General features: G+C 35.6%; 1 protein-coding gene across 1 annotated transcript in view; it reads right to left on the reverse strand.

Annotated features, from left to right (window-relative positions):
* Positions 1 to 27,133, reverse strand: part of PTPRK (protein tyrosine phosphatase receptor type K) — a 625,738-nt gene that overhangs the window by 282,325 nt on the left and 316,280 nt on the right. The window contains exons 4-6 of the mRNA XM_052645975.1: positions 23,550 to 23,631; positions 20,927 to 21,042; positions 2,038 to 2,212 (exon numbers count right to left, since the gene is read on the reverse strand). Of these exons, the coding sequence (XP_052501935.1) occupies positions 2,038 to 2,212; positions 20,927 to 21,042; positions 23,550 to 23,631 (373 nt within the window). The remainder of the gene's footprint in view (positions 1 to 2,037; positions 2,213 to 20,926; positions 21,043 to 23,549; positions 23,632 to 27,133) is intronic.

Below are 27,133 nucleotides of genomic sequence, written 5' to 3' on the forward strand. Positions count from 1 at the left end.
ATTAAAAGCTACTGTCTCCTTCAGTGGCTGCACATCGTGAATTCACATACAGCCCCGTGAAGACACAGTGAGCATGATGACTCAAGAGCACACCCACCTTCTTGTATCCATAGCATATTAATTACTCTGAAGATTATCCAAGGACACTTTCAGGCTTTTCAAAGGTACCATCAGGCTCAGGTGAGAAAGATGCAAGCAAAGGGCTCACCAAAAATGAATATACAAACATATATGAATATATGTTAAATTGTTTACCTAAACACTGGAGTTAAATATTACCATATTTTCTTGTTAGTCAATGAACTGGGGCTGTGATTTCATGAACTAAAGCATGTGCTATATAAGGTGACTCTGGAGCTATAAGCAAAGTTTTATTTATAATAGAGTTCTATTCAATTTACAAAGATAAACTTCTCTTTTTTAATGAGTCACAGAATCTCTCAAGACAAAAGCATTACAAGCAGCTAATAGCATTATTTAATAATGTTAATGTGAGATAAAGCTTTGGTGGAAAAGAATGAGCCCAGCACCAGGAGTTAAGAAACATGGAATTAAATTCTGGCTCAGCCGGTTATTAGATCTTTGTGGCCTTAGGCAATTATCAAATAGTCTGAATTTCAATTTTCTTCTGAAAGTACTAAAGGTTAAAGTATTAAAATCAAGTAAATCTAACAATGAAATAATACACGTAAAAGACATTTGATGTTAAGCATTATAAAATGTATTAACTTGAATGTGGATTATCTCATTTTCTCCTTCTAGCCTCTAAGCACTGACACTTGCCTTGATCTCTGCTTGCTGATCCTTCTTTTTCTTACCCCTGACCCTCAAAACTACAATCTTCATCTGAGCAACTTTTTCTCAACTTTCAGATTCTATCTCAAAGAAAGTCAAAGACAAAGGCCTTCCCTGACACCTCTGATAAATCTCAGTCCAGATGAAATGTTTTTGTTAAAATCTGCCAAACTTCTCCTTGAAGAGACTTACATGGTTTATAATTATTTTCATTTGTTATAAACAAATGATGCCTGATAGTCTATTCATCAATAGTTGCTTTTCCTCTAAATTTTCACATGGCTGACATTCTCATTTTTGAAGGATTCAGCTCAGTTGTCATGTTCACAAAAAGGCCTTCAGATCATCTTAATTAAGCCACCAATCCCCCTCATTTTGTATATTTATTTTTATTCATAACACATCCCATGATGTGATACTACAATTTTATATATGATGTGCCTATTATACTTCAGTGTTAAGCTACATAGGGAAAAGAAAGTGAAGTTGCTCAGTCATGTCCAACTCTTTGTGACCCCATGGACTATAGCCTGCCAGGCTCCTCCATCCATGGAATTTTCCAGGCAAGAATACTGGAGTTGGTTGCCACTTCCTTCTCCAGGGAATCTTCCTGACCCAGGGTTCAAACCTGGGTCTCCCGCACTGCAGGCAGACTCTTTACCATCTGAGACACCAGGGAAGCCCTATATACATAGAGGAGGGTCTTTGTATTTTACTAACCATTGTATCTCCACAACCTAGAAGAGTGAATTATATAGGGACTCAGTCAATTTTCAGTGAATGTAATATACATGGTTCTTGTACTTATACAAGTACTATACTTATACTTACTTATACTATACTTATACAAGTATAAGTACTATACTTGTACTTATACATGCACTTGTACTTGTTTTTCCAGTATTCACTAAAGAAAAGTACCAATGTATCATAATCCCTCAACAATTCCTCTGGTAGCCTTAAATTGATGGCAAAATGAAGTATTTTATATATGGTTAGCCCTGTTGGAATATTAAATAGATTCCTTTTGATAAAAATCACTTACTGAAAACCTGACACACTATATAGCAACAATCTTAATTTGACCTTAAGATATTTTCAGAACGTTTATAATGGTATGGTTTTTGCAGTGATTTGAGATAAAGAGCACTAGATTTAAAATTCAATCCAAATATCTACAAAAGTCAGTTTTGTTCTAACGAAGCCATGCAATTTCATGAAGTGAAAGCAATATTACTTTACCTCTTACAATAAGTTGAGCAAAATTGGACACACCAGAACCTCGTTCTGACTGAGTTACACAGCGATACAAATCCTGATCAGTTTTTGTCACTTCTTGCAACCTAAAGGAAGCAGCAAATCTTCTGTGATTGATGTTCTTAGTCTGAGCCACAGGTATATCTTCACCATTTCGTCTCTGTAAACAAAAACCAATCTTTTATAAAACAGGGTTTTAACATTTCCAGAAATTTAAAGCATCTTGGCAAACAACATCTGTGATAACTTATTATTTGTAAAATTAGGAGGAAAATATCCATGTAGCCCCACAAATTTTCACTGTTGTCTTTCAATCAGAAAAAGGATGTAAGTTAATATTGGTTTCCCTTAAGGAGTGTAGTGCTAAACTATAATAGTAATCTCAGTTTTCCATAAAATTTCTATTAGCCCAGAGTATATGAATTAGCAGGACAGATAATGGCTTCTTGGCAAATAATTCACTGCCATCTCCCTTCTCCCAGGCTTTATATATGTAAAGTCTTCTTTTAGCCCTTGTACTGCACTGCATGTGCTTAATAGGTTTGGTCCCTTCAGGAGACTGAGACCATGGTCAATGCATCTCAGTATTCTAAATGCATAGCATGCGATCATGACAGGATGACTATAAAATACTAATGAATAATTTACAGTCAAGCCAAAATCTGTACTCTTTGCAAATTTTTATCTCTTTGGCATTAATGACAGCCAATTTATACCATTTAAAAGAAGTAATCAAAAGAACCTAAAAGTTAAAAGCATATCTGTCAACTTTCAAAATGAACTATTGGAAAACATATTTATAATATCAGGATGCCTCACACAAGACCATAAAGAATGCGGTTGACAAATTCAACTATAATAAAATTGCTAACTTCTATATATTGAAAGATATCATATATAAAGTGAAAAAAGCAAGACACAAACCATGATAAGATATTTGTCATGAAAATAACCATCAAAGATAAATAGTCAGGTTATGTAAAATTCTTCTACAGTTCAATAAGGAAAAAGACAAATAATCCTGTCAACAAATGGAGAGGCTATAAAGAGAGAAAATGTGTATGTATAATAACCATGAAAAGAGATCCTCAGCCTCAATTTAAAAATTCTTTATGTCAAAGATAGCACAAAGGGCAAAGAAAAGCCACAACTATGAAAGATAAATGGGCATGCTCCTCATTCTCACGTCTGGTAGGTAAAATGCTAAGTATTCCTGGTATCCTTTTACATTATTTGATGTATCATTTCATCAAATAGTGTAAAACAGACCAGTAAAATTACGTATGGAAGGGTAAATGGTTACAGTCATGTTAGAAAATTATTTGCTACTATCTAGTAAAGCTGAAGATGCATAAAACATAGAACCTAATAGTTCCATTTCTACATTTGGATCACCCATTCATGTGTGATCACAGATATGTACAGGAATGCTCAACTCAGAATCATTTGTAATAGTTAAGTATGGGAAAGATCCCATAAAATATACCTGAGTAGTGGATAAATGAACTGAGATTTATCCAATCAGTAAAATTCAACATGGCAGTTAAACTAAGCAAACTAAAACCTGGTAAATGTAGAACATCTCCTTATATTTCTCTGAAATATATGTTTAAATCTTAGGGAGAAAGTTGTTTAGAAAAATTAAGAGACAAAAAAGCAAAATGTCAGTTTCTATTAAATTAGAGTGGCAGGCATGTTAGTAGTCAATTTTTGCTTTTTTTATAAATGTTTTTGAATGTTTGAAATACCTTGCATTTTTAAACAAGTAAATAATAAAGGAATTAATTACTTTAATAAGTTTTAAAATGTTAAAATCTATTGTATCTTTAACACCCATCTCTGTATCTAAAATGACATATACATGCATATTATCTTGTATGTATGCATGTGTCTATATACACATATATACCTGCAGATAAAAAGTCCCAAATTTGACATTGACATTTTTCATTCATTGAGTGTTTTGTTAATTCTTTGTTCCTAACCCACAAAGAGTAAGAGCAGCTTACACTCAGCAGCCCTAAAATATAAATTCATAAAACACAACCTGAATTCTCTCTCTCTATAAATTACATAACAAACAAAAAAAAAACTTTATGCATACAAATCTCAACCTGCATTTTTTCAGTTATCACATTATTTAATATTAATTTTCCAACCAGAAGGCAGACCATGACTCAGCACTCATACAGCTACACGCCCTCACCTTATCTCCCCTAATCTACACCTCCAGTGGTGCTCTCCATCTTCCACCACCTTTCTTACTACCATTTATAGTTCTCAGCTCTTCCTTTGGCAAGACCAATCAACTCCCACTTCCTACTTTGCCTTCTAAATTATCCTACTCATGCACACACACACTCACATCTTTTAGCACTTTCAGGATGGATTTCAAAATCCATCTTCCTCTGTGATGAGTTTATAAGTACACCCTTAATGTTTTACTCTCAATAATGATTATTTCCTCTTTCCATCTTCATTGTCATTCATCTCACAGTAACACTTTCCTCCAAACTTTTCCCAAAGGAAGGCACAGTGTCTTCTACTTTACTCTCTATCCCAGTTTCTCACTTGCATATCGCTCTTTCACAATCCCACTCAAACAACCTCTTAACTTCTGGAATTCCCAGCTTCTGCAATGACTTCTAATCAATTATCTACCAGGTCAAATTATCCTCTCCACCATAGTTCTGTGAATATTCTCATGATCCCAAAATTCACCTAGGCCTCCGCAATGCTCAACAGCCTTCACTACTACCTGCTTCCTGTGCTAAAATAGATTTCTCAATCTGAATCACAATTGCTGCTGAGATTTTCTCCTAGTCCTTCAGTCTTTTGCACTGTTAGTGAGACCTCACTTCTGACCCTAATTTACTTTATAAGTGGCGATTTCAGAAATTTTCACTAGCCTGGAAGAATTCCAAATTTTTTAAAACTTTCCATTGTTTATGTCCTGCCAATATAGGATCTACTCTATTTCTCTGCAACAGTTACAAGACCACTACTGACTTCTGCTGGAATCAGTCATTTGCTCTTATGAAAAATCTGAATTACCCTAAATGGATACCAATAACTCTTAGGTATTCCTAGATGAGGCCCATAATGACATGAGATAGGAAGACAAAAAATGTCCTCTCAGCCTCAAGCTCACATTTCATCAACTTAAACATACTCTTCTACCTGCCGTCCCCACTGAAACTGTCATGAACAGGGTCTCAGAAACACAGAGATTATCATAAAAATGTAACCCGCATTTCTACCTTGAATCACTTCTATAACATATTCTGTATCTGCCCTTTTACCTTTTTGTGTACTGAAATCATCCTGAAGGTAGGGTTTCAAATCTTGCATTTTCTCTTCCACAGCATCATATTATGCAGTATGTTATTATTTTGGGGATAAAGTTCTTTGTTAAAATGTACTAAGTTCATACACATGATATTTTTAAAGATAAGAGTCATGTAAAACTTCCTGAGGCTTTCATAAGTTATTTAGCAAAATATATAATAATCATTAATTAAAATAAATACTAAAGGGAAGCTACAGAAATATAGAACCTCAAGGACATCTAGAGATCATTTATACAAAGTTCTTTCTGAGCTAAACCACAACTTAGAGATGCTGAGGGCTCTACTTAAGGTGATCCCATCCAGAGATCTTGATTATATTGTTTGTACGTGTTTTTTATTATACTAATAAAGCTATAACATGTGTATGCTTATATAGGGTATATATTATTGATAAAATTAATGAGTACAGTACACTTAGATGCTAACTATCTCTCAAAATAACAATAAAATAATTGTAGTCATAAGTCCAGATTTTTCTTCAAAAATCACTTAATAAGCCCCTCCATGTCCCTCATATTATATTAGCTGTTATCCTGATTCTATCACTGTTCTCTATTTCAAATTTTCTGTGATAGTCATTTTCATTTATAGATTATAGATTATATAATCAAAATGTGATACATACATAGCCTGTTAGTAGCAGGATTAAAACTCAAAACTAGGTTTAAAGACACAAAATTTAGTAATATTTCCTCTAAAATAAACCAGAGCTGTTTTTACTTCATTTGTATCACAGGTCCAGTCAAATGAGTTGATTATTTGTTGTTAAGTCTTGATCAATGCATTATATCAATGAGAAAATATAGTCTACTGCACTAGACATTGCTTTATTTACTTTGCTTCAAGTAATGCATTAAAGTTAAAAGTAGCAGTTTATGACATTTACATTTCAGAATTCAAAAATAATGATAACTTTTTATTTTATAAGCCAAAATAATAGATTTTTGCCTGCCTACAAGGCTCCAGTTTAGCAGAGTAGGCAGGGCTATGAAAGACGGAAATAAGAAGTAATGGTAATTTTATCTCTATGCAGCAGTGTTCACGTATAGTTTTCTGCCTTTATATTCTTCAGTTCCAGGCTCTTTATTCTGCTTGGAGATTTTTATGTGATTTCTCCATTGCAAAATCCCCAACTCTGAGAAATACTAGGAAACACAAAATTATATGATCCAAGGATTATAACCTAGCACTTTGCTTTCTTCATTCCTCTTCTCTCCCCACCCCCCACCCCAGATCCTTGTCATGCTTTCTTATTTATTTTGTCTCTAGTATAGGTTGTTGAGACTCATCACTTACCAAGTAACTCTAGGCAAGTCACTGGAATTGCTAACTATTATCACTCCTGTAATTAAACTAAGTAAGCTTCATCATGCACGGTGCATGCAGTATTTATCTGCCAAGTTCAGTTCCCAGCATAAAGTAGTGTAGTGGTAATATTGGTTATTTCCCAGTATTTATTATTGCATTAGCATTAGGATCACCTGTCAGATTATTACAAATGCAAAGTTTAGAGAGATCACTTTAGATCTATTGAATCAAAATCTGTATTTTTACAAGATCCATAGGTTATGAATCAAGATATTTCAGCTTGAGACAATTGGTCAAAAACAATCATGGAGGTCCAGTTCCCATGAACAGTTGACAAGTCTAAAAATGGGTGTGATCCTGGCCAATGAAAAATAATAGGAATAAGCCATGTTAGTTCCAGAAAGATTTCCTCACTTCTAGAGAAAGCACAGTGGGTCCTCTTCTTTCTCTCAGTGTCATGAATAAAATGATGAGGATGTCACATTAAGGAGAAACACAGAATCAGATTCTTGATTGTGTATCTAAAATGGTGTCAGAAGCTTCTCACCTAAGTCTGCCCACTCTCACCCTGTGGGTGTACTACCATTTAATAAATCCTCACTTTACTCTCTTGAGAAAAATTTTAAAAATTTAAAAATGAAATGATGTCAACAGTTCTTATAGCCCCCCACCCCATTTCTGGATTTCCTGTTAATGATATAACACATTTGGTTCTCTGTTACTTTCAGCTTGAAATCCTAAAGGTTAATATGCTATGGTTAAAATATGGAATAGTTTATTTCAGTCTCTCTTTTCAAAACTTGAGGAATAAAATTAATCTGATTTAATTTTAAATTAAATAATGTGGTACTTAGAACACTTGCAGAGATTATTTCACTCTACTGACATGAAGAAAAATTAAATTGCATTTATTGCTTTCTTTTTCACTGCCTTTCATAATGATATATGTCTCCTCCATCCTCTTAAGAGCTGGAAAAATGGCAAGCGATTGTTTTTCTATGTTTTGCATTTAAATTCCTATAGAATAATATTTAGGGGGCTGCATATAATTTGTCAGTAATGCGCTCTTTACAAAACTAATCTCAGTTTAAATTTGCCCACTAAAATTAAGGTTGATGTGAATCAGTGAATCATATAACAATCCAGCCAAGGACCTGAGGGTTCCTTCCTGGGACTTGTCTGCTATATGAATTTTTTTTTCTTTCTCATAGATATCATAGAGATAAAGCTATCATCATCATTATTACTGAACAATTAAATCAAAGAATTTTAGAAACATGAAAGAGTATCACAGCAAACAAAATTTAGACATTTATAAATTAAAAAAATTAGAAACACTGTTACTATTTTGAGAAAAGCACTCACTTATATCCATTACAAATCATACTGATTTCAATAGATTAAACGATAAGGAAATAATGTTCCTGTAGGAGAAATTACACTAAAATTATAATACTAAGTTCACCACCCATTTACTATATGGCAATGAAAGGACTGAACAAGGTAAATGATATTTGACACAGGAAAAGAAGAGGCAAATGTTGTAATTCTGACATAAAGCAGGGTGAAAATGTGCTGTGGGTAGCAAATTACTAGAGCCAAGCTTAACAAAAAATAAAGTCAGTTATTAAACACAAAAATGAATTTTAACCTAAGATGCAAAGGCATCTTTGCAATGTGGGGACAAGGTGATAAATATGAGGAACCACACAAAGAGGTCATGAGTAAATAGATAGAACTATGGGAGATGACTCCTATGGTCTAGACTTAAAATGACTATTTATTACCTTCATATTTTCTCATTACTTCTCAAGTCTCTGCCTTTTCATCTAAAAATGGGGACATCAGTTTTGTAAAGGTTTATTCAACAGAGATACTGAGAATATTGGGTGAGGTAACTGTGCAAAAGTTCTAACTGCAAATTCTAATGATAGTAATATTATGAAGATAAAACAATATCTAAGTGAATAATATATTTGATAATTGTGATGCTCTTTTAATGTGTCAACCTGATAAGGCTACAGTCCCAAGTTATTCAGTCAAACACTAACTAGGTGGCTCTACTAAGGTATTTTGTAGATGGAATTAAAGTCCATAACCATCCAGCATTAGGTAAGAGAGAATATCCTAGATAATCTTACTTAAGAGTAGATCAGAGGCCTCTCTGAAGTAGAAGGAATTCCACCCATGAATAGCAACTTTAGTATGTGGCTGAATATTCCAGTCTGCCCTCTCCAAGTGCTTGACTTACAGACTTTAACTTGCCTATCCAGGTTCCACAATCACATAAACCAATTCCTTGCAACAATAAAGCTATCAAAGACTACTAAAGGCATATCAAAAGGACTCAGGAGCCAACCACTAGTAAAAAGTGGTATGATTTGAGTTTAAAAAACAGTATTAACTGCAGTGAATTGAAGTCCATTAAATATGTATAAATCCATGAGTTCATGATAATAAAAAGAAAAAAGAAGAATCTGTCATCTTTTGATAATGATAGGAGCCAACCAATTATACTAAAAACCAATAATTAAAGAAAGAGTTGAGAAGCTACCATCCCTTTCTTTAAATGAACTGTGTCACTGTGTAGTCAAATAGTAGATGATGAGACGCATGTCTTCATTAATTAAGCAAAATGCAAAAGAAATAATAAAACCAGAATATTATAACTGACAACCTCCAGGAATGAATATAGGCATTAAGCACCAATTGGTATGAGGATTAAAAAAAGAAAGAAAGAAATGAGACGTTTTGTGCCTCTAGTGATCACACTATGCACCACCTCTAGCATTGCCAGAGGATCAAACCTGAATCTAGATCTGGCTGCCAATTTTCAGGAAATTCAAAGGAACATGAACTGAAGAGGACATTTGTATGCAATCAGTACAATGCAGACTGTGTGAAAACTATAAGTCAAAGGGCCTGGGCTCCTCAATAGATAAATTGTGAGGGGAAAAAACGCCACAGGAAAAACACAGAGATTAACAGGACTTTAAAAGATATATTTTTAAAAATAGGACTAATCTATAGTGTCTAAGGAGAGTATATATATTTCATATATATATATCTCACATATATGTATATATATGACAAAAACCATAAGAAAAACAAAGGCTAAAAGTCATGATAATTATTATTTATAGGGGTAGGGAGATGACTCAGTTGTGTCTGAGATGGAGAACTTGAAAAGAGCCTCTCGGATGGCTGGGAGTCTTTTCCACGATCTGTGAGGTGGGTATCTTATAAAACTTCATTGAGTCATAGTTTTTCACTCTTTGTGAGGTTTTCTCTATGTTTTATTCTAAAATAAAATAATTTTATAAATATTACATATTTAAATCAGACTGCTTTTCATTAAGAAGAAAACCAGCCCACTGCCAGAGCCCCCATATTGTAACACTGGTCACAGGAGCTCAGTTAAAAGTTATGAAGTGCTTGACACAACACATCTGAAAAACACACTGAAACAGCATTTCTGCAAACAGTAGGAGAGCGTATTACTCTTGTACAGAAAAAGTAGTCAATTGTTACTTATAGATATTAATGAGAAAAAATCCTTGAGTTTCTACACTGCCAGGCTTTTACAGATATGTTCGAGGAATAAAGAAGACAAACAATATTCCACACATTATTCATTTATAGTCAATTATGTAATCTGCAGACAACAAATTCAGAGTTTATGAATAATCAAAGAAAGAAAAGAATGCATTATATCTTTGAGGCATTGAACTTTTTATGGTAGAAAGCCACACAAAGCCAACCAAAATGACCTCAGGAATATTTAGCAATTCTACAAATTAAATATGACTATACTTTCTGATGGTCTTTGTTACATACATATATACACCCAAAATGGAAAGGGTAAAAGATAAATATAATCCATGATATTGGTCAGTGATTTTACTTCAAGACCAATGATTATAATTCTTTACATGAAGTCAAGAAGGAAGATATAATGCCGTGAACTCAAATAAAGCAATGTCCTGAGGAAAAGCAGGACTGACAAGAGTCATAGCTATTAGCTACCAAATAGAACATGGTCTTTTAAGTAGAGTGGAATTAATTGTAAATCAAATTGGAGAAGGAAATGGCAACCCACTCCAGTATTCTTGCCTGGAGAATTCCATGGACAGAGGAGCCTAGCAGGGTACAGTCCATGGGGTTGCAAAGAGTCAGACATGACTGAGTGACTAACACTTTACTTCAATACTTAAATAAGATAAACAGAGAAAATTAGAATTAAGCAGCAGGCTAGTGATCATCTATCAGTTTACAAGGAGTCAGGAAAGTATAATAGACATGTCTGATACTCTTCTCTGATGCTAGTCCTGCTCTGTGAGCCACAGGATACAGAAGGCAAGGCGGATAGCACCAACAGCCTTTTCTTAGATGAACTCTCCTAAATAAAACCAGGAATACCCAGAGATTTAATTTGGCCACAAGTTTCAAACTGTCTTGGTAAACTTTTTTAAGGTTAGAAAGAGTAAAAAGGAATGAAAACATTTCCCCATTTTTCACTTCTATTTAGGAAAACTCACATGCAATTATCAAGGTAGAAGGGGAAACAAGCAAATGATTGGGTTGAACAGGCAAATTAATTCCCAGAGAGAAAACGAGAAAACAAATTCACAGACTGTCAAAAATAAATGCTTAAGGCAATTTAAAAACCTTTATTACTCTATAATATTCTAGTAATCTGTCTTTATTATTTCACTCACATCCTCCCAAACTCTTTCACCTGGTATCAACCTGATCCAAACTCAACAGTCTTCTTTCACTGGTCCCTCTCCTTCCCTCCTCACATTTTTTTCAAAATTCAATGGCACAGCCCAATCCTAGGCTCTCACTACGTGATGTCTATACTGTCAGCAGTAGTTTCTTTCTTGCTTTTGTCCCCATCATGGCCTCGTCCCATCTCTTCCACAAACTATGTTTACCTCTACTTCCCATTGTGAACCTTCCACTGAAAGAAGATTCATCTCTTGATGTTTCCACCCAATACACACACACACACACACACACACACACACACACACACACACACACAAATGCAGTGATGAGCATGCCCACTTAATCCTTGCTTATCCATGTCCTATATGTCTTTCAATGTGTATGTGCTCAGTTGCTCAGTCCTGTTTCCAATCCCATTGACTGTAACCTGCCAGGCTCCTCTGTCCATAGGATTTTCCAGACAAGAAGACTAGAATGGGTTGCCATTTCCCCCTCCAGGGATCTTCCCGACACAGGGATTGAAACTGCATCGCCTGCATTTGCCCTTTAAAGACTCAATGAAATTTTCCTTAACGACTTCATTAAACTTACTCCCATCTTTGGAGTGCTCTCTCAACTTTGAAATAGCACAGGACTGATTCCATATGATCTCTTACTCAGTTATACCAGTATCTCTCAGGGCTGAAAGGATCTTAATAAAGTATTCAGGCTCATGCTTAAATGTCCTCGACATCTCTAGCAAATGCGTATCCAGATTATGCTTGGCTACTTTCACTAATTGTTAATTTTACTGCCTCTAGAGTAGCTCATTTTAGGTTTCAACAGCCCCGCAATTACAAAGGTTTTCCTCATAATCAGCTTATATATCTCACCAAATAGCTTGAAACCACTGGTTATTACTGTACTTTAGTATCTATAAAGAAAAACAAATTAAATGCCTCTTCTGTGTCCCCAATATTCTACTGTTTGAAGAAATGTATCCAGTCTCCCAAAAGTCTCAAGATAACAATGTACCTTTAGCAATTCTGACATAATTTCTCTGACTTTACTAATGGTTCTGGTAATTATACACTGCTTTTTGTTATTCTAATATTTCAGTGATGTGTCAGCCTCAGGGCCAATAACCCATAAAATGTTAGAACCTTCACCAAGATAATGTCAGAACTATCACCAAATCCAGACATTAGTACAATTTCACCATATTTCATTCCTTTCTCCCCCTATTCCCATGGTACCCAATGTGAATTAATCACATGTTAAATATTTAATCAGTTTGGCTTTGAAATAGTCCTCTCAAATTCCTTCTCAATTAATTGCCCACTATAAACTGTATGTTTCTAGGAATAGATTAATTTCTTCCAAGATTTTCCATTTATTATGACAAATGAAAAATTACCAGATTTTTTTCTCAGAAAGAAATAGTTTCAGGGATAGTAAAATTCCATGTGTAAATTAAGCATGATACAGGCACTTTATATCACAGTATAAATAGACATATATTTATACTATAAGAAAATATTATAGCATGGCAGTATCAAGAAGAGCTTTATAAGCAACAACCAGTTGGCATTCGAAACATCATGGTGATATATTTCACCAGATAAAATTTCTGTACTTTCAAATTATTCATTTTTTTAAATCACGCTTCTGATTTCCAGTGCTATGTGACGATGTTCACATGTCGCATAGGAACAAGACTACATTTGCCTGGACAGATAAAACACTATGTGGCCAGAAGTTTCACAGCAACCATTTTCAATGAACCTCAGCTGACAACAGTTGGTACTGCAAAAGGTCAGCCCCTCGCTGGTTGTTTTTTAGAGCAATTTGCATCTCATTGTACTAATTCTACTCTCAATCTATTGCTTAAATTATCCATTGCTGCAGAAGGAATGACATTTCCTTTGGCTGAGAAACTAGCTGTATCACACTACATTAGCAGTGATGAGCCTCACCAAGGGCAAAGAGATGGCTGGCTTTCCTGTTTTGGCAGGCCCACTCAGAAGGCACACTGCCAGCACCTGGGGAGCTCACTGACAGATTGGCCCAATTGCCACTGCTTTCATGGCAGTCTGCATAGGATTACCAGTCACACGTTAAACAGCCCCATTTCAGTTCACCAAAACAAATGGTGCCACCAAATCTCCCCACACAATTCCCTGCTTTCAGTAACTTTGCTGGTGAATTTTCTCTGTCCAACCAAATGATGCATGCCCACCAAGCTCTGTAATGATGGATGGAGTCATTAGCATTTTAGTTTCTACACTGAACCTGAGGCCAAAGCATATGGCCTGACAGATGTTCCAGCAATGGGCTCTATTTGATTTGCCATGTAGGTGTCCACTTACACTGGACTCTCAAGAAAGAATACTAATTTATAAGTTACAGCCCAACCCCTGTTTCAACTCTTTCACATCCTTGAATGTTATAATATGTTCTGATAACAGAACACTCAGAACATGCTTTAGTCTATACTTTGGTTTACAGTGACAATTAAAAATTACCTTTGAACCTAATCAAATGGTTTCAAACAGACAAAATGGACACAAATGGAGGTAAGATTTGTAGGCTATTGCCATCCACAGCTTGATTAGTACTGCCAGTGATTTGGTTATTAGATAAAATGTTTCATATACTCACTTTTTCCTCATTCATGGCTTATTAAGGTAAACTACATACAGTGAACTGGTTAAACTTTAAGTTCTGACAAATGTATATATACTCATAGACACAAAACCCCAACAAAGCTATATGACACTTACATTACCTCAAAAAGTTTTCCTGCTCATTTCCAGCTGATCCTCATCCTCTACAGTCAAATACTGTTCTGACTTCTACCATGACAGATTAACATCGTCTATTCTGGAACTTAATATAAATAAAGACGTACACGACATGCAGTTTTGTGTGTCTCTTGTCTTTCTGAAAACATAACGTTGCTCAGCTTCATATATACTGGTGCAAATGTCGGTGGTGCACTCTTTCTCATTGATAAGTAGCATGAATGAACCACAAATTGTTAATTCATTCTCCAGCTAATGAATGTTTAGGCTCCTCATATTAATGGTTATATAATGAATAAAGCTGTTATACATGTTTTTCCACAAATCTTTTTGTGAACATGTGCTTTTATTTCTCCTATGTAAATACTTGGAACTACTGTTTTATGTTATTATTTCCTTACATATTCACTTTTTCCTGCCATCACTTTATCTATTATCCATGTTATTGGATTGCAATAAGATAAAAAGGACATGACTATAGTTTTTAACCCACTAAAATATATAACCTATTTTCGTATCTTTCCTGTGAAAAAATTATCTGACGCTTCTCAGGAATATAACCACCCATTTTTATTTTTATTATTTTATTTATTTTTTATTTATTTTATTTTATTTTAAAATTTCACTTCTGATCTTGTTTCTCATAATCTGGATTTTACCATAAGCCTTTAGTGATGATCCACAAATTCTTTACCACTTGGGGTTTCTCAGGAACACAAAAATACGCATAGTTCTAAAACTTGTTGCACACATTAAAAACAGCTATTCATATGGGAAAAACTGCAAGTTATAAGCTGTAAAGAAAGTGGTGTTCATATTTAGGATGAAAGCAACTTCACTGGGCTTTACAAAAGAAAAGGAATTTGAAAGTTCTCTAGGAGCAACTAAAGATTTTATCCTAATTCCCTTATCCAACATCACTAAACTGCATAACATACTTTTTGAAATGATGTTCCCTAAAGCCTCATGATTTCACCAGATTTATAGCTTGCTGACACTCAGTGGACTTTTAAAAACATTCATCCATATTGTTTCATGCATCAGTAGTTCAGTCAGCATGTACAAGGGGGTTAATTTGGCTTATATATCTTGTCATTGTTTTCTAAATTGCTGGAGTGAATGACCTACTTCTAAGACTAATTTTATACTGAGACCGTGCAGGAAAGAACCTCATTAAAGACACACCAAAACTACTATGATATGCCTTATGGATTATCCCAGATTATCTCAGGTAACTCATTGCATCTGCTTTTTTATGCTCCATTTTTCACCTAATTGGTATGTTGTTTTAAACAATAAAATGACTGAAATAGCAATTATAAGCTAAAAATAATTTTTAAAATCAAAATAAAATATGAGATATATGGGATTAAAAAAATGGAGAGAAGTTATTCTCTAAATGTATTTGTATACATAAGTGAAAGTGAAAGTGAAGTCGCTCAGTCGTGTATGACTCTTTGCGACCCCATGGACTGTAGCCTCCCAGGTTCCTCCGTCCATGGAATTTTCCAGGCAAGAATACTGGAGTGGGTTGCCATTTCCTTCTCCAGGAGATCTCCCCGACCTAGCAATTGAACCTAGGTCTCCTGCATTGCAGGCAGATGCTTTACCGTCTGAGCCACCAGGAAAGTAAAGAAAGTGAAGTCACTCAGTCGTGTCCAACTCTTTGGGACCCCATGGACTGTAGCCTAGAAGGCTCTTCTGCCCATGGAATTTTCCAAGCAAGAATATTGGAGTGGGTTGCCATTTCCTTCTCCAGGAGATCTTCCTGACCCAGGGATTGAATCTGGGCCTCCTGCATTACAGGCAGACGCTTTACCGTCTGAGCCACCAAGGGAAGTCCTTGTATACAAAAAACTACCTTAAATATCGTATAAATGCTATCACCTCCCAGCGACACCATGGTCGGAGTTCTCTTTGACTGCAATGGAAAGAGGAAAGAGAAATGAGGAGTGTTTGTAAATTATCGCTTGACTTCCTGATAGAGTTACGGCGGCCTTCTGAACTCAGAATCAGATTTGGAGTTCTTGAAAGGCACAACCAATCTGGTAACATGGACCACAGCCCTGTCTAACTCAATGAAACTATGAGCCATGCCGTGTAGGGCCACCTAAGATGGATGGGTCATGGTGGAGAGTTCTGACAAAACATGGTCCACTGGAGAAGGGAATGGCAAACCACTTCAGTATTCTTGCCGTAAGAACCTCATGAACAGTATGGAAAAGCAAAAAGATAAGACACTGAAAGATGAACTCCCCAGGTCACTAAGTGCCCAATATGCTATTGGATATCAGTGGAGAAATAACTCCAGAAAGAATGAAGAGATGGAGCCAAAGCAAAAACAACACCCAGATGTGGATGTGACTGGTGATGGAAGTAAAGTTTGATGCTGTAAAGAGCAATACTGCATAGGAACGCGAAATTTTAGGTCTATGAATAAAGGTAAATTGGAAGAGGTCAAACAGGAGATGGCAAGAGTGAACATCAACACTTTAGGAATCAGCAAACTAAAATGGACTGGAATGAGTGAACTTAACTCAGATGAACATTATATCTATTACTGTGGGCAAGAATCCCTTAGAAGAAATGGAGTAGCCATCATAGTCAACAAAAGAGTCCGAAATGCAGTACTTGGATGCAATCTCATAAACAATAAAATGATCACTGTTCCTTTCCAAGGCAAACCATTCAGTATCACAGTAATCCAAGTCTATGCCCCGACCAATAATGCTGAAGAAGCTGAAGTTGAATGGTTCTATGAAGACCTACAAGACCTTTCAGAACTAACATCCAAAGAGATGTCCTTTTCATATAGGGGATTGGAATGCAAAAGTAGGAAGTCAAGAAACACCTGGAGTAACAGGCAAATTTGGCCTTGGAATATGGAATGAAGGAGGGCAAAGGCTAATAGAGATTTGCCAAGAGAATGCACTGGCCATAGCAAACACTCTCTTCCAACAACACAAGAGAAGACTCTACACATGGACATCAACACTGAAATCAGATTGATTATATTCTTTGCAGCCAAAGATGGAGAAGCTCTATACAGTCAGCAAAAACAAGACCAGGAGCTGACTGTGGCTCAGATCATGAACTCCTTATTGCCAAATTCAGACTTTAATTGAAGAAACTGGTGACAACCACTAGACCATTCAGGTATGACCCGAATCAAATCCCTTATCTTTATACAGTGGAAGTAACAAAGTCAGAGTGCCTGAAGAAATATGAACAGATGTCCGTGAGATTGTACAGGAGGCAGTGATCAAGACGATCCCCATGAAAAAGAAATGCAAAAAACCAAAACAGTTGTCTGAGGAGGCCTTACAAATAGCTATGAAAAGAAGAGAAGGGAAAGGCAAAGGAGAAAAGGAAAGATATACCCATTTGAATGCAGAGTTGCAAAGAACAGCAAGAACTGAACTGAACTGAACTGAACTGATCATGTATTCATGGCAGTTGTCATGTATCATTTTTCATTTAAAGTAGAAAATTGGACTCTTTTCTAGTTTTTGTTCTTTTACCCCATATTCAAACATTTAACAATTGCAGCTCAGTATATTACATGGTATGGGCTCTCTAGGCAGTGCAGTGGAGGCCATGCTAAGAATCTGCCTGCCAATGTGAGAGATGCAAGAGACACAGGTTCCATCCCTGGGTCGGGAAGATCCCTTGGAGTAGGCGATGGCAACCCACTTCAGTATTCTTGCCAGGAAATTTCCATGGACAGAGGAACCTGGTAGGCTACAGTCTAGGGGTCACAAAAAGTCAGACACACTAAGAAACTGAGGCACCACACACGTTACATAACATAGATGATTTGGAGGACACAAAAAGCTGATGGCTGACTTTTTTCACACCTGACCAGCAGTATACTACTGCTACTCCATTATTCCATTAATTTGCAACAGAATGCAAAGGGCTTTCATTCTGAGTTGTTTCAGACATTCACAGCAGCCAGCAGAGACTTTAAGCAGAAGTTGTTCTCACAGTGATATTTAATTTAAGGCAGGATTTTTTTTCGCTATGGAGAGAGAAATGGCAACCCACTCCAGTACTCTTGCCTGGAAAATTCCATGGACGGAGGAGCCTCCTAGGCTACAATCCATGGGGTCACAAAGAGTCGGACACAACTGAGCAACTTCAATTTCACTTTCACTGTTTTCCCCATACAAAACTAATAACTTTAAATTTTTACATTGCTTCTTCAAACAACAACAGAAAAGCAAATGATCAAGGCCATGTTTCAGACCATCAAAAATAAAAGACCTGGTTTTCATCTTATAGCTGGAAGTGATTTTGATCTCTGTCCACATCTCCTTTTACAGATAACTGAGGCCTGGAAGAGTTTAATGAAATCTCTAAGCATGCATGATTAACTGGGTAACAAGAATTAAAGAGTTAGAATTAAGAACTCGGCCTCCCGACCTTAAAAACTTTTCCTACACCAAGCAAAAATAACTTGACATCTGTTTCTATGTGTTGGGTTGTAGATTCACTGTGGAATCAAGTTTCTTCCTCCTTTATTATGTTTCTACTGCTTTCTCAAAAGACGGATCATTTTTTAAAAAAATCACTGGCCACTTTTTGAGTCACTCACTCTATACAGATACAGATATCAATTATATGTATATATCTACAACTTTATCTCTACAGTTCAATCTTGTTTATTTGAAAACATTCCTAAACTACGTAATTGATAATTTTCAATTTATCTTAAATATAGAGAATGATTTGAGAGAATAAGTTAAGGTAATTTAACTGGTCTATTATTGAACAAGGCAGAAAAGCTTTTTCATGAATACTTATTGCTGAAGAATTGGGCAATGTCAAAATAGACAAGAAATACATAAATTCACCTTGGAAAATGTAAAGAGAAAGAGGAGAAAAGAGAAAGTCGAATAGAAATCAAACAGAGTATTTTTATCTTTCATCTTTATTTGAAAAAGGACAAGAAAATTTATTAAAACTGTAACGAAATGAGTCAGTCTAAAAAATAATAAATGAGAAGTATTTTTACTGCAACCCACTCAGACCAGGAGGGCCACAAAGTCTTTGTTGCCACAAGGCAACGGTATTGAAGTATACAAAACCCTTTTTATTTCAATGTCACATTAAATCCTGGAGCATAAAACCAGGGGCAGACTCCAGAGTCTCTGGTTCACCAAGACAAGAGTATACAGATCACAATTAAAATCAAATGCCAAGAATGTTCCTAACTAAATGAAAAACAATTAGCAAAATAATTAGAAAATATATCTAAACACATTCTTAACACTATTTAGGCTGACAGAGAAAGTAAGAAGGATTGTGATTTGATGTTTAGATAATAAAACAGGTTGCACATTATATAGCACACTCTACAGGAAGAATTATCTTATACTTCAATATCTGTGGGGGAAATTACCATAATCACAAGGTTAAACAAAAGGAGAGACTTTATTTCTTTTACACATATTCAGGATGCTATCCTAATACCCACATATCAAATAAATGACAAAAGTGATAATTAGATTTATATGAAACACATTTGTTATTAACATTAGAGTGGATGTGGGAATTGAATGAAAAAACACATTTATAACACCCAGTACAACACCAGGCATTATACTAGGTATGATTCTAATAATCATTTCTTATAATCATTACTCCAACCTCCTGCAACCCTCAACACTAATGTTACCTCAACACTAATGATGACCCTCAACACTAATGTTACCTATCTAAAAGTAACATAAAATAAAGCCTGATGTCTATGTTTAGGAAAGTAAGCTAATGATTTTCCTTTTTGGTCTCTACTGACATTCTCAGGAATTTAAAATTCTAACTAATTAAATCCCTTTCCTCATTCTGATGCAAATAGAATTAAATAATAATAACAATATAAAGGTGCTCAGAGAATATTACTTACATTCTAGCTTCAAATATTTAGACCAACAGTCATCAGCGCTGAGTCTAGCCTCAAGGCTTTAGAGCTGCTCTTAGCTCCTCCCACCAATCTCTGCCCCAGGATTGACAGATAACTCTCTGAAGGTTTGGCACATTCCTTAGACACTGTTTCCTCACAGGTTCTTTTAAAGTCCTTTATATGCACCATTTACATTTCCCCAACATGTATGCTAAACTGCAATTCACTATATACCATTTACTGCAAATTTAATATGTGCACGGCAAACATCTTTTCCTTAGGTCCGTGATTAACCCCTACACAAAAAAATCCTGAAAATAATTTAGTTGGCTCTCTTCCAATTCATATTTCCAGAAACATTCCCAAAGGTTTCTTAAAAGACTTTTGAAAAAATTTATCAGAGTATGACAGTTCCTACTTAAGGACTATGCTCTTATAAGCTGAGCTTTCAAAATATTAAATTTTAAATATTAAATTTTCATTTTCCCCCTATTTTTGAATGAATCTAGAAAAATTGCTTTTACAGTTTGGATGTAACATTAGAGAATCATTAGGTTTCACAAGGAACTAACCCAAACACTTATTAATTATACACTGTTATTCATATTCCAAAAATGGATCTGAAATTAATCTGCAGCCAATTAAATTAAACCTACAGAAAAGACAACCTGTCACACCCATATACTCACTACACTCCATCCTCCTGTGCCCACCACACACATACAAGGAAAAATAATTTGTGATTTTTTTTTTTAAATCAAGTATACTCTTTAGCTCAGCTGCCAATGTGGCCTTACCTGCAGCCATAACTTGTTATGCACAGCATCTCTCCCTGTAGCAATACACTGAAAAGTAGCATTCTGCCCTGCATTGACCTCTACATCCCCCAGACGGAGGAAATGAGGAGATTTATCTGTGAAGGCAAGAAAAAATTATTTTCTTTCACATGAAGAAAACATGCCGTGTTATTTTTTCCCAACAGAATAATGCTGTTAATACTTTCAAGCTTTGGCCAGGATTAATGTCATACGGAAGTTTTCTCAGTGCTGAAAGTCACCGCTGCATCTCTCAGTGTCAGTTCTCTTTATCTCAGTAGCTCTACTGTGTATTGCACCATAATTGATAGAGCAATTCTATACAGAATGAGCAATCAACAATTACTGCTTGAGGACCCCAGCAGCATGTTGCATACAGGTGACAATAAAAGTTACGTATCAAAGCAAGCAAAAGAGATCAAACAGGCACAAAGCATGGCATAATAGAAAGATATAGCGAAAACATAGAATGATAGCTCAAAATTGGACATATACATGGCCATTGAACTATTAAATCACACTTGAAGTGCTCAGCGCTTTCTTTCCCTTTTTAAAAAATTTCAATAACTATTATGTAATCCTCTAGTACTTCAAAGAACAAGGGACTGTTCTTCCTTCTCTCAGAGTATTAATTTAACTGTTGTTAAATCCACTTCCTATTGCTTTATAGTCCTAAGAAAGTTACCCGAAAGAAATATTAGACCAACAAAACAGTAATGACTGCAATCAAGATATACATGAGTTATATGACTGTGAAACAAGCATTCTCTTACAATTACCTTTTAAAGGTGAAGCTATGTATGTTTCCAACTGAAAAGAACTATAAACAGGAAAAGCTAATCCTCAGTGAGTAAAGACAGATCATGGAGGACCATATCACAATGAAACTACTGTTGTGCTCAATTTAAATATTTTTTTTTAAAATTTGGTTAACTCATGAAAGTCTTTCTTTAATATCTTCTTTCGAAAGACATGTAAATGAACAATAGATGGAAACATGGTTCTCATATATGAATGGACTGAAAGAGTTTTTAGTAAGCCAACTTGAACTTTGAATGAGATAATTTTGTTCCCCTTTTTCTTAGATTAAATCAGATGTATTTGACTACATGCATTTCATAGGATACACCACAATTATTTGATTCTTGCCTGCTTCATCTTTCCCTAGGGCCTCATCTCAGTAGGTGCTTCAAAAAAGGAATGCCTGCACTAGAACGCAAGCTAGAACAGTGTTCATGACTTGGGAACAAAAGACCAGCAGCAATAGTATCTCCTGAGAACAATGAAAACCAGAGGAGGGGCCAGGCAACTGATGATTTTTGCCACATCCTGCTGGCGATTCTAATGCACACCAGGGTTTGACAACCAGTTAGCAGGAGTATGAGCCCTGGCTTCTGGCATGGCAGCCTTTGTGCATGCTGCTTACAAATTATTAGAGAATTTCCACCAGGAGGATTACTGAACAGATCACCTTGAATCCATGGCCCTAAAAAATGCTGCTGTTGGGAGATATAGCTGAAGTATGAACTGCTTTATGCCTGGCTCTACTGAATGCACACAATGACTGTCTTTCAGGGTATGTGATGTAAACACAAATTTAGTTACCCAATCTGAAGATCAACTAATGTGCATCTAATTCATATCAAATGATGTGCAAATAAATTCAGTTTCTTGTTTTGTATGCCTTCTATTGTCTTGTTGTTTATTATGAATTAGCCAGATATTTACTATGACATGAAAAAATTAGTCCTAAAGTAAGAATAAGATGAATTAATTCATTTTCTTCATTTCATTCCAAGTTTCAACTTAGATCACATAAGTTAATAAAGCTTCTTTTTCTTTTCTTTTCACTGAACTCTGATTTGTTATTCTTTGTTTTCCTAGGCAATTTAATAAAATCAAAAGAGGGAGTGAGTCCCTTGATTTTTATTTTCCTCTGTCAAAAATAACATCAACTAAATAAACTGAAGAACTAATCAGCTTTGTTAGGAGATTCATGAACGAGGCAACATTCTTTCTATCAACTGGAAGACAGATCCAAGGAGTTATACAAATGGAAAGTTTTTACAAGAAGGGTGGGACAAGGGTTCTATTAACAAAAAGAAAAGAAATTATTATTTATTTTTCTTCTTTGAAGAAGAAAAGGAACAATAAGAGTTTTATGATTCAAATCACCTCTTCTTCCTCTGGGGCATACAGAAGGATCACAGGACAAATATTCTTACTGGTGCTTGACCATAAAATCAAGACAAGTCAATAAGGATTAAGTTTCTGGAAGAGACTGAAACTGCAATTAGAACAGGTATAAGTTTAGGTTTGGTATCACGGAATTTTAGCATGAGTGATACCATTTTGAGACTGTGGTTTTCTTTTGAACATTAATTGAACAATTAAAAGAATCTTTTAACATGTGCACAAGTCTGAAAAACATTTGATTCAAAGACTCTAGAAATACCTCAGTGATCTTTTTAAACTGAACAGAAAACTAGGAATAACAACAACAAAAGAGACAGCAATGGCCAAGTGATAAACAATCAACAGTCATTACCAATATAAGACAAGTGTTGAAAGGAGGTAAAAAATACAATTCTTAATCACAACTCACCACAAGGATAACTCAGGACTTGGATGTCATCAATGGCAATATAACCACTTCTCCCTCCTGAGACTTCAGCTTCAAATATTACCTGTCAGGAAGAAACAGAAAACATTTACAACAATCGTTTTTAAGGAACTGTCACAGTGAAGGAAGAATAGCTGTAACACAAGAAAATTAAAATTTAATTTTTGTCCTATAAAAATTAAAATGGTGTCTTATAATGTGAGTAATTTCTTAAAATTTGTACAGGAAAACAAAACATTTTTTGAAGAGCAATTAAATTATTGAGGTCAGCAGCTCTCAATAAATTTTTTAAGCAAATATCATTGATTTCCTGAATGGGCAATATATAGACAGATATAAAAAATCCATTATCCCTAAATTTTCCCTTACTGACTTTTTCCACTTTTTAAATTTATTTCATATACATGGAGCATCAACTTGAAGCAGTATGTTAACCAGCTAAGACATCAACTGATCTAAGCTTTTAAATACAGTAGCTGAATTTTCAAAGGAAGAGGTCATTAGATAGATACTATGCCAGGTAAAAGCAACCACATAAAATAGAAACCAAATGAAAGTAATCTGTATGGCTACTAAAACTCAAGACAGAAGAGATGAAATCAGAGAATTAGGCATGGAAGACTTTGAATACCATGGGAGTGAAGACTAGGAGTAAATCCTGTAAATGGTTAATCAATTTTAAAATATATATATATATATATATATGTATGTATAAATAAACATTTTAATAAATATATTTTTAAAAATCAGTGTTCAGATATAAGCTTATGTTATAGAATTTTGTTGTAGTCAACAACAGAACTTATTTAATAGACTCCCTTAATCTTAATAACATGTGCTGTTAGTTTTCAAGAGAAAATAGAATTAGCATGCCATGTTTCAACATTTTATTTTATGATGGGCTCCTTTATTTATGGAGACATATGGGTCATCATAGAAGTATTTTGCAAAATATTTTAGGAAACACATTGGAAATTGATGTTTAAAATAGGAATAAAATACAATCAAATTGGTCTACTAGAAATCTATTTGCTTCAAAGGTGAAGGATGGCCCCAGAGAAAGACTAGAAACCAAAATATTCTAGTAGCAGTGAAAATACAAAGATGAGATGAAAAAGGAAAGATAAAGAAACAATGCTAAGGAAATATTAAAAAATAGAAAATATTGATTCATTAGTTGCAGAGGAATAATAGGACAATTCTGATTCCTGGCTGGGGTCCCTAGGGACTGTACTGCACTATATTGTCTATTGACAGGAAGGAGGAAATTTCCCTTTCTATCCTTCCTGAGCTAGTGTGTCTGGACTAATAATAAAATGGGTATAAGACCAATTAACAAGAGAAAAAGATCAAATTTTAATCATGTACAGGGAGACCTCATAGAAATGGGACCTAAGAAATGGCCAAAGCAGGGAGCTTTTATGCTTTCTAGACAAAGAAACAATAAATTTGTGGGGAAGTGACAGGGCAATGAAACTTTGTGCTCAATTAGTGAAGAACCTAAACAGAGTTTGGACCTGGGGCAGTAAATTAGAGAAGTAACATATTTGTTCACACAGGTTTTTCAGTTTCAAATTCTCTACCTTCGGTGTTAAGGGTGTCTTTCTACGCCCAGAGGCAGGGGGTACAGCTCTCACATGAGACACTTACTCTCTGCTTTCAGGGAGATGGAAAGGACAGTCAGAGTAGCCCTCTTGCATTGGCCATTGCTAAGTAGCTTCAATTCAAAATAATCCGTATATCATTAAGACATAATTGGGGCAGCCTACCCCATATTCTAACATTATCAGGATCCCTGGCTAGAACACGTGATGCAGAGAAAGGTACAGATTTGAGGAAGAAGATAACTAAGTACATTGCAGACATGACAGATTCACTAATTCTAAAATACATATGGGGTAAATGCTTAGGAGATAACTAAACAGATATATTTCAGAGTGAAGAAATAGGTTTATAATAAAGCTATAGGTTTGAAAGTCATCATCTTGGCAGTGAGTAAGCTATCGATTTGAAAGTTAAAGGTGAGTAATATGGCATAGGGGCTTCCCTGGTGGCTCTCCAATGTGGGAGACCCAGGTTCGATCCCTGGGTCGGGAAGATCCCCTGGAGAAGGAAATGGTAACCCACTCCAGTATTCTTGGGAAGATAAGGAGGAGTAAACCACTGAGGATGAGATGGCTGGATGGCATCACTGACTCGATGGAGTCTGAGTGAACTCTGGGAGTTGGTGATGGACAGGGAGGCCTGGTGTGCTGCAATTCATGGGATCGCAGAGTCGGACACGACTGAGTGACTGAACTGAACTGAACTGAAACCACTAAAATGGCAGGCAAGACAACAGCCAGCAGAAGTAAGGTTAGCAAAGTACAGTTCAGACCTAACGATCGAGGAAGGAAGAGAAGGATCAGGAGGTTTCAGGCAGGTTGACACTCCCACCAAAAGGATTAAAAAAGGCCAAGTAAATTATAATAACTATAATTTTATAACATCAGATATCTGCATAGACAACAGCATCTAAAGGGGCACAAATTTTGAAGTACAGGGTCTCTCTAATGTGATCCCAGGATTCTCGTTTCTCATGGGAATATTTGCCAGTTCTGGAATCAGGCTGTGGTTCTAGGACAGACTTAGGACCTCTATGGGAGAAAGTGAAAACGGAAGCTTGCAGTAACAGCACAATAAGAGAACAATAAGCTAGAAATTTGAGAGTCTGCATAAAACAGATGTAGGCTTCCCAGGTGGCGCTAGTGGGAAAGAATCCTTCTGCCACTGCAAGAGACTTCAGAGATGTGGGTCGAACAGGGAAGATTCCCAGGAGAAGGGCATTCAACCCACCCCAGTATTCTTGCCTGGAGAACCCCATGAACAGGGAGGCTGGCTGGCTACATTCAATAGCGTCACAAAGAGTCGGACAAGACTGAAGAGACTTAGCATGCAAGCACAGGTCACGGCAAAAAGCATGAAACGCAGGAGAGAACTCAAGGAAAACTAAAAAAGAATCAATTGACGTTAGCCATTAGGAATCGTCTGGTAATGTCTGACACAGACAGTACTACTGAAGTGGAGGGGAATTTTCACTGAGCATTTACTATACTCAAGAGACTATTCTAACTCAGCATGTTCATTCATGCTCACATCTACTTTTGTTTCCCTCTTCTCTTTACCTCTCTGCACACACACAAATAATATATCTTAATTAGAATCACATGAGGTAGATATTACTTTTATCCTCAGTTTAAAAAAAAGGTAAGTGGCTGCACCAAAGTCTAACAACTAACAAGTCTTAGAGCCAAGAATGAACCCAAGCCAACCTCCAGGTTCTAATCTATCAACTTCATTATATTTCCTCTCAAGTCGGAGACACAAATGCAGTAGAACATTCCTTTAAATAAGCTTTAAATTTCCTTTAAAAGTCTAATATGTTAAATTTTTAAAGTGTCATTTTAAATAGCAAACTAATCAGGTATTATACTGACTAAATAGTAGTATCATGACCTTGACACCCTTTCCATTCTCATACCATACCAATATCCACCCCAAAGCCAATGACAGTGGGACACAGCAGG

This window comes from Budorcas taxicolor, chromosome 9, assembly GCF_023091745.1.
Source record: "Budorcas taxicolor isolate Tak-1 chromosome 9, Takin1.1, whole genome shotgun sequence".
In the NCBI taxonomy this organism is placed as follows: Eukaryota; Metazoa; Chordata; class Mammalia; order Artiodactyla; family Bovidae; genus Budorcas; species Budorcas taxicolor.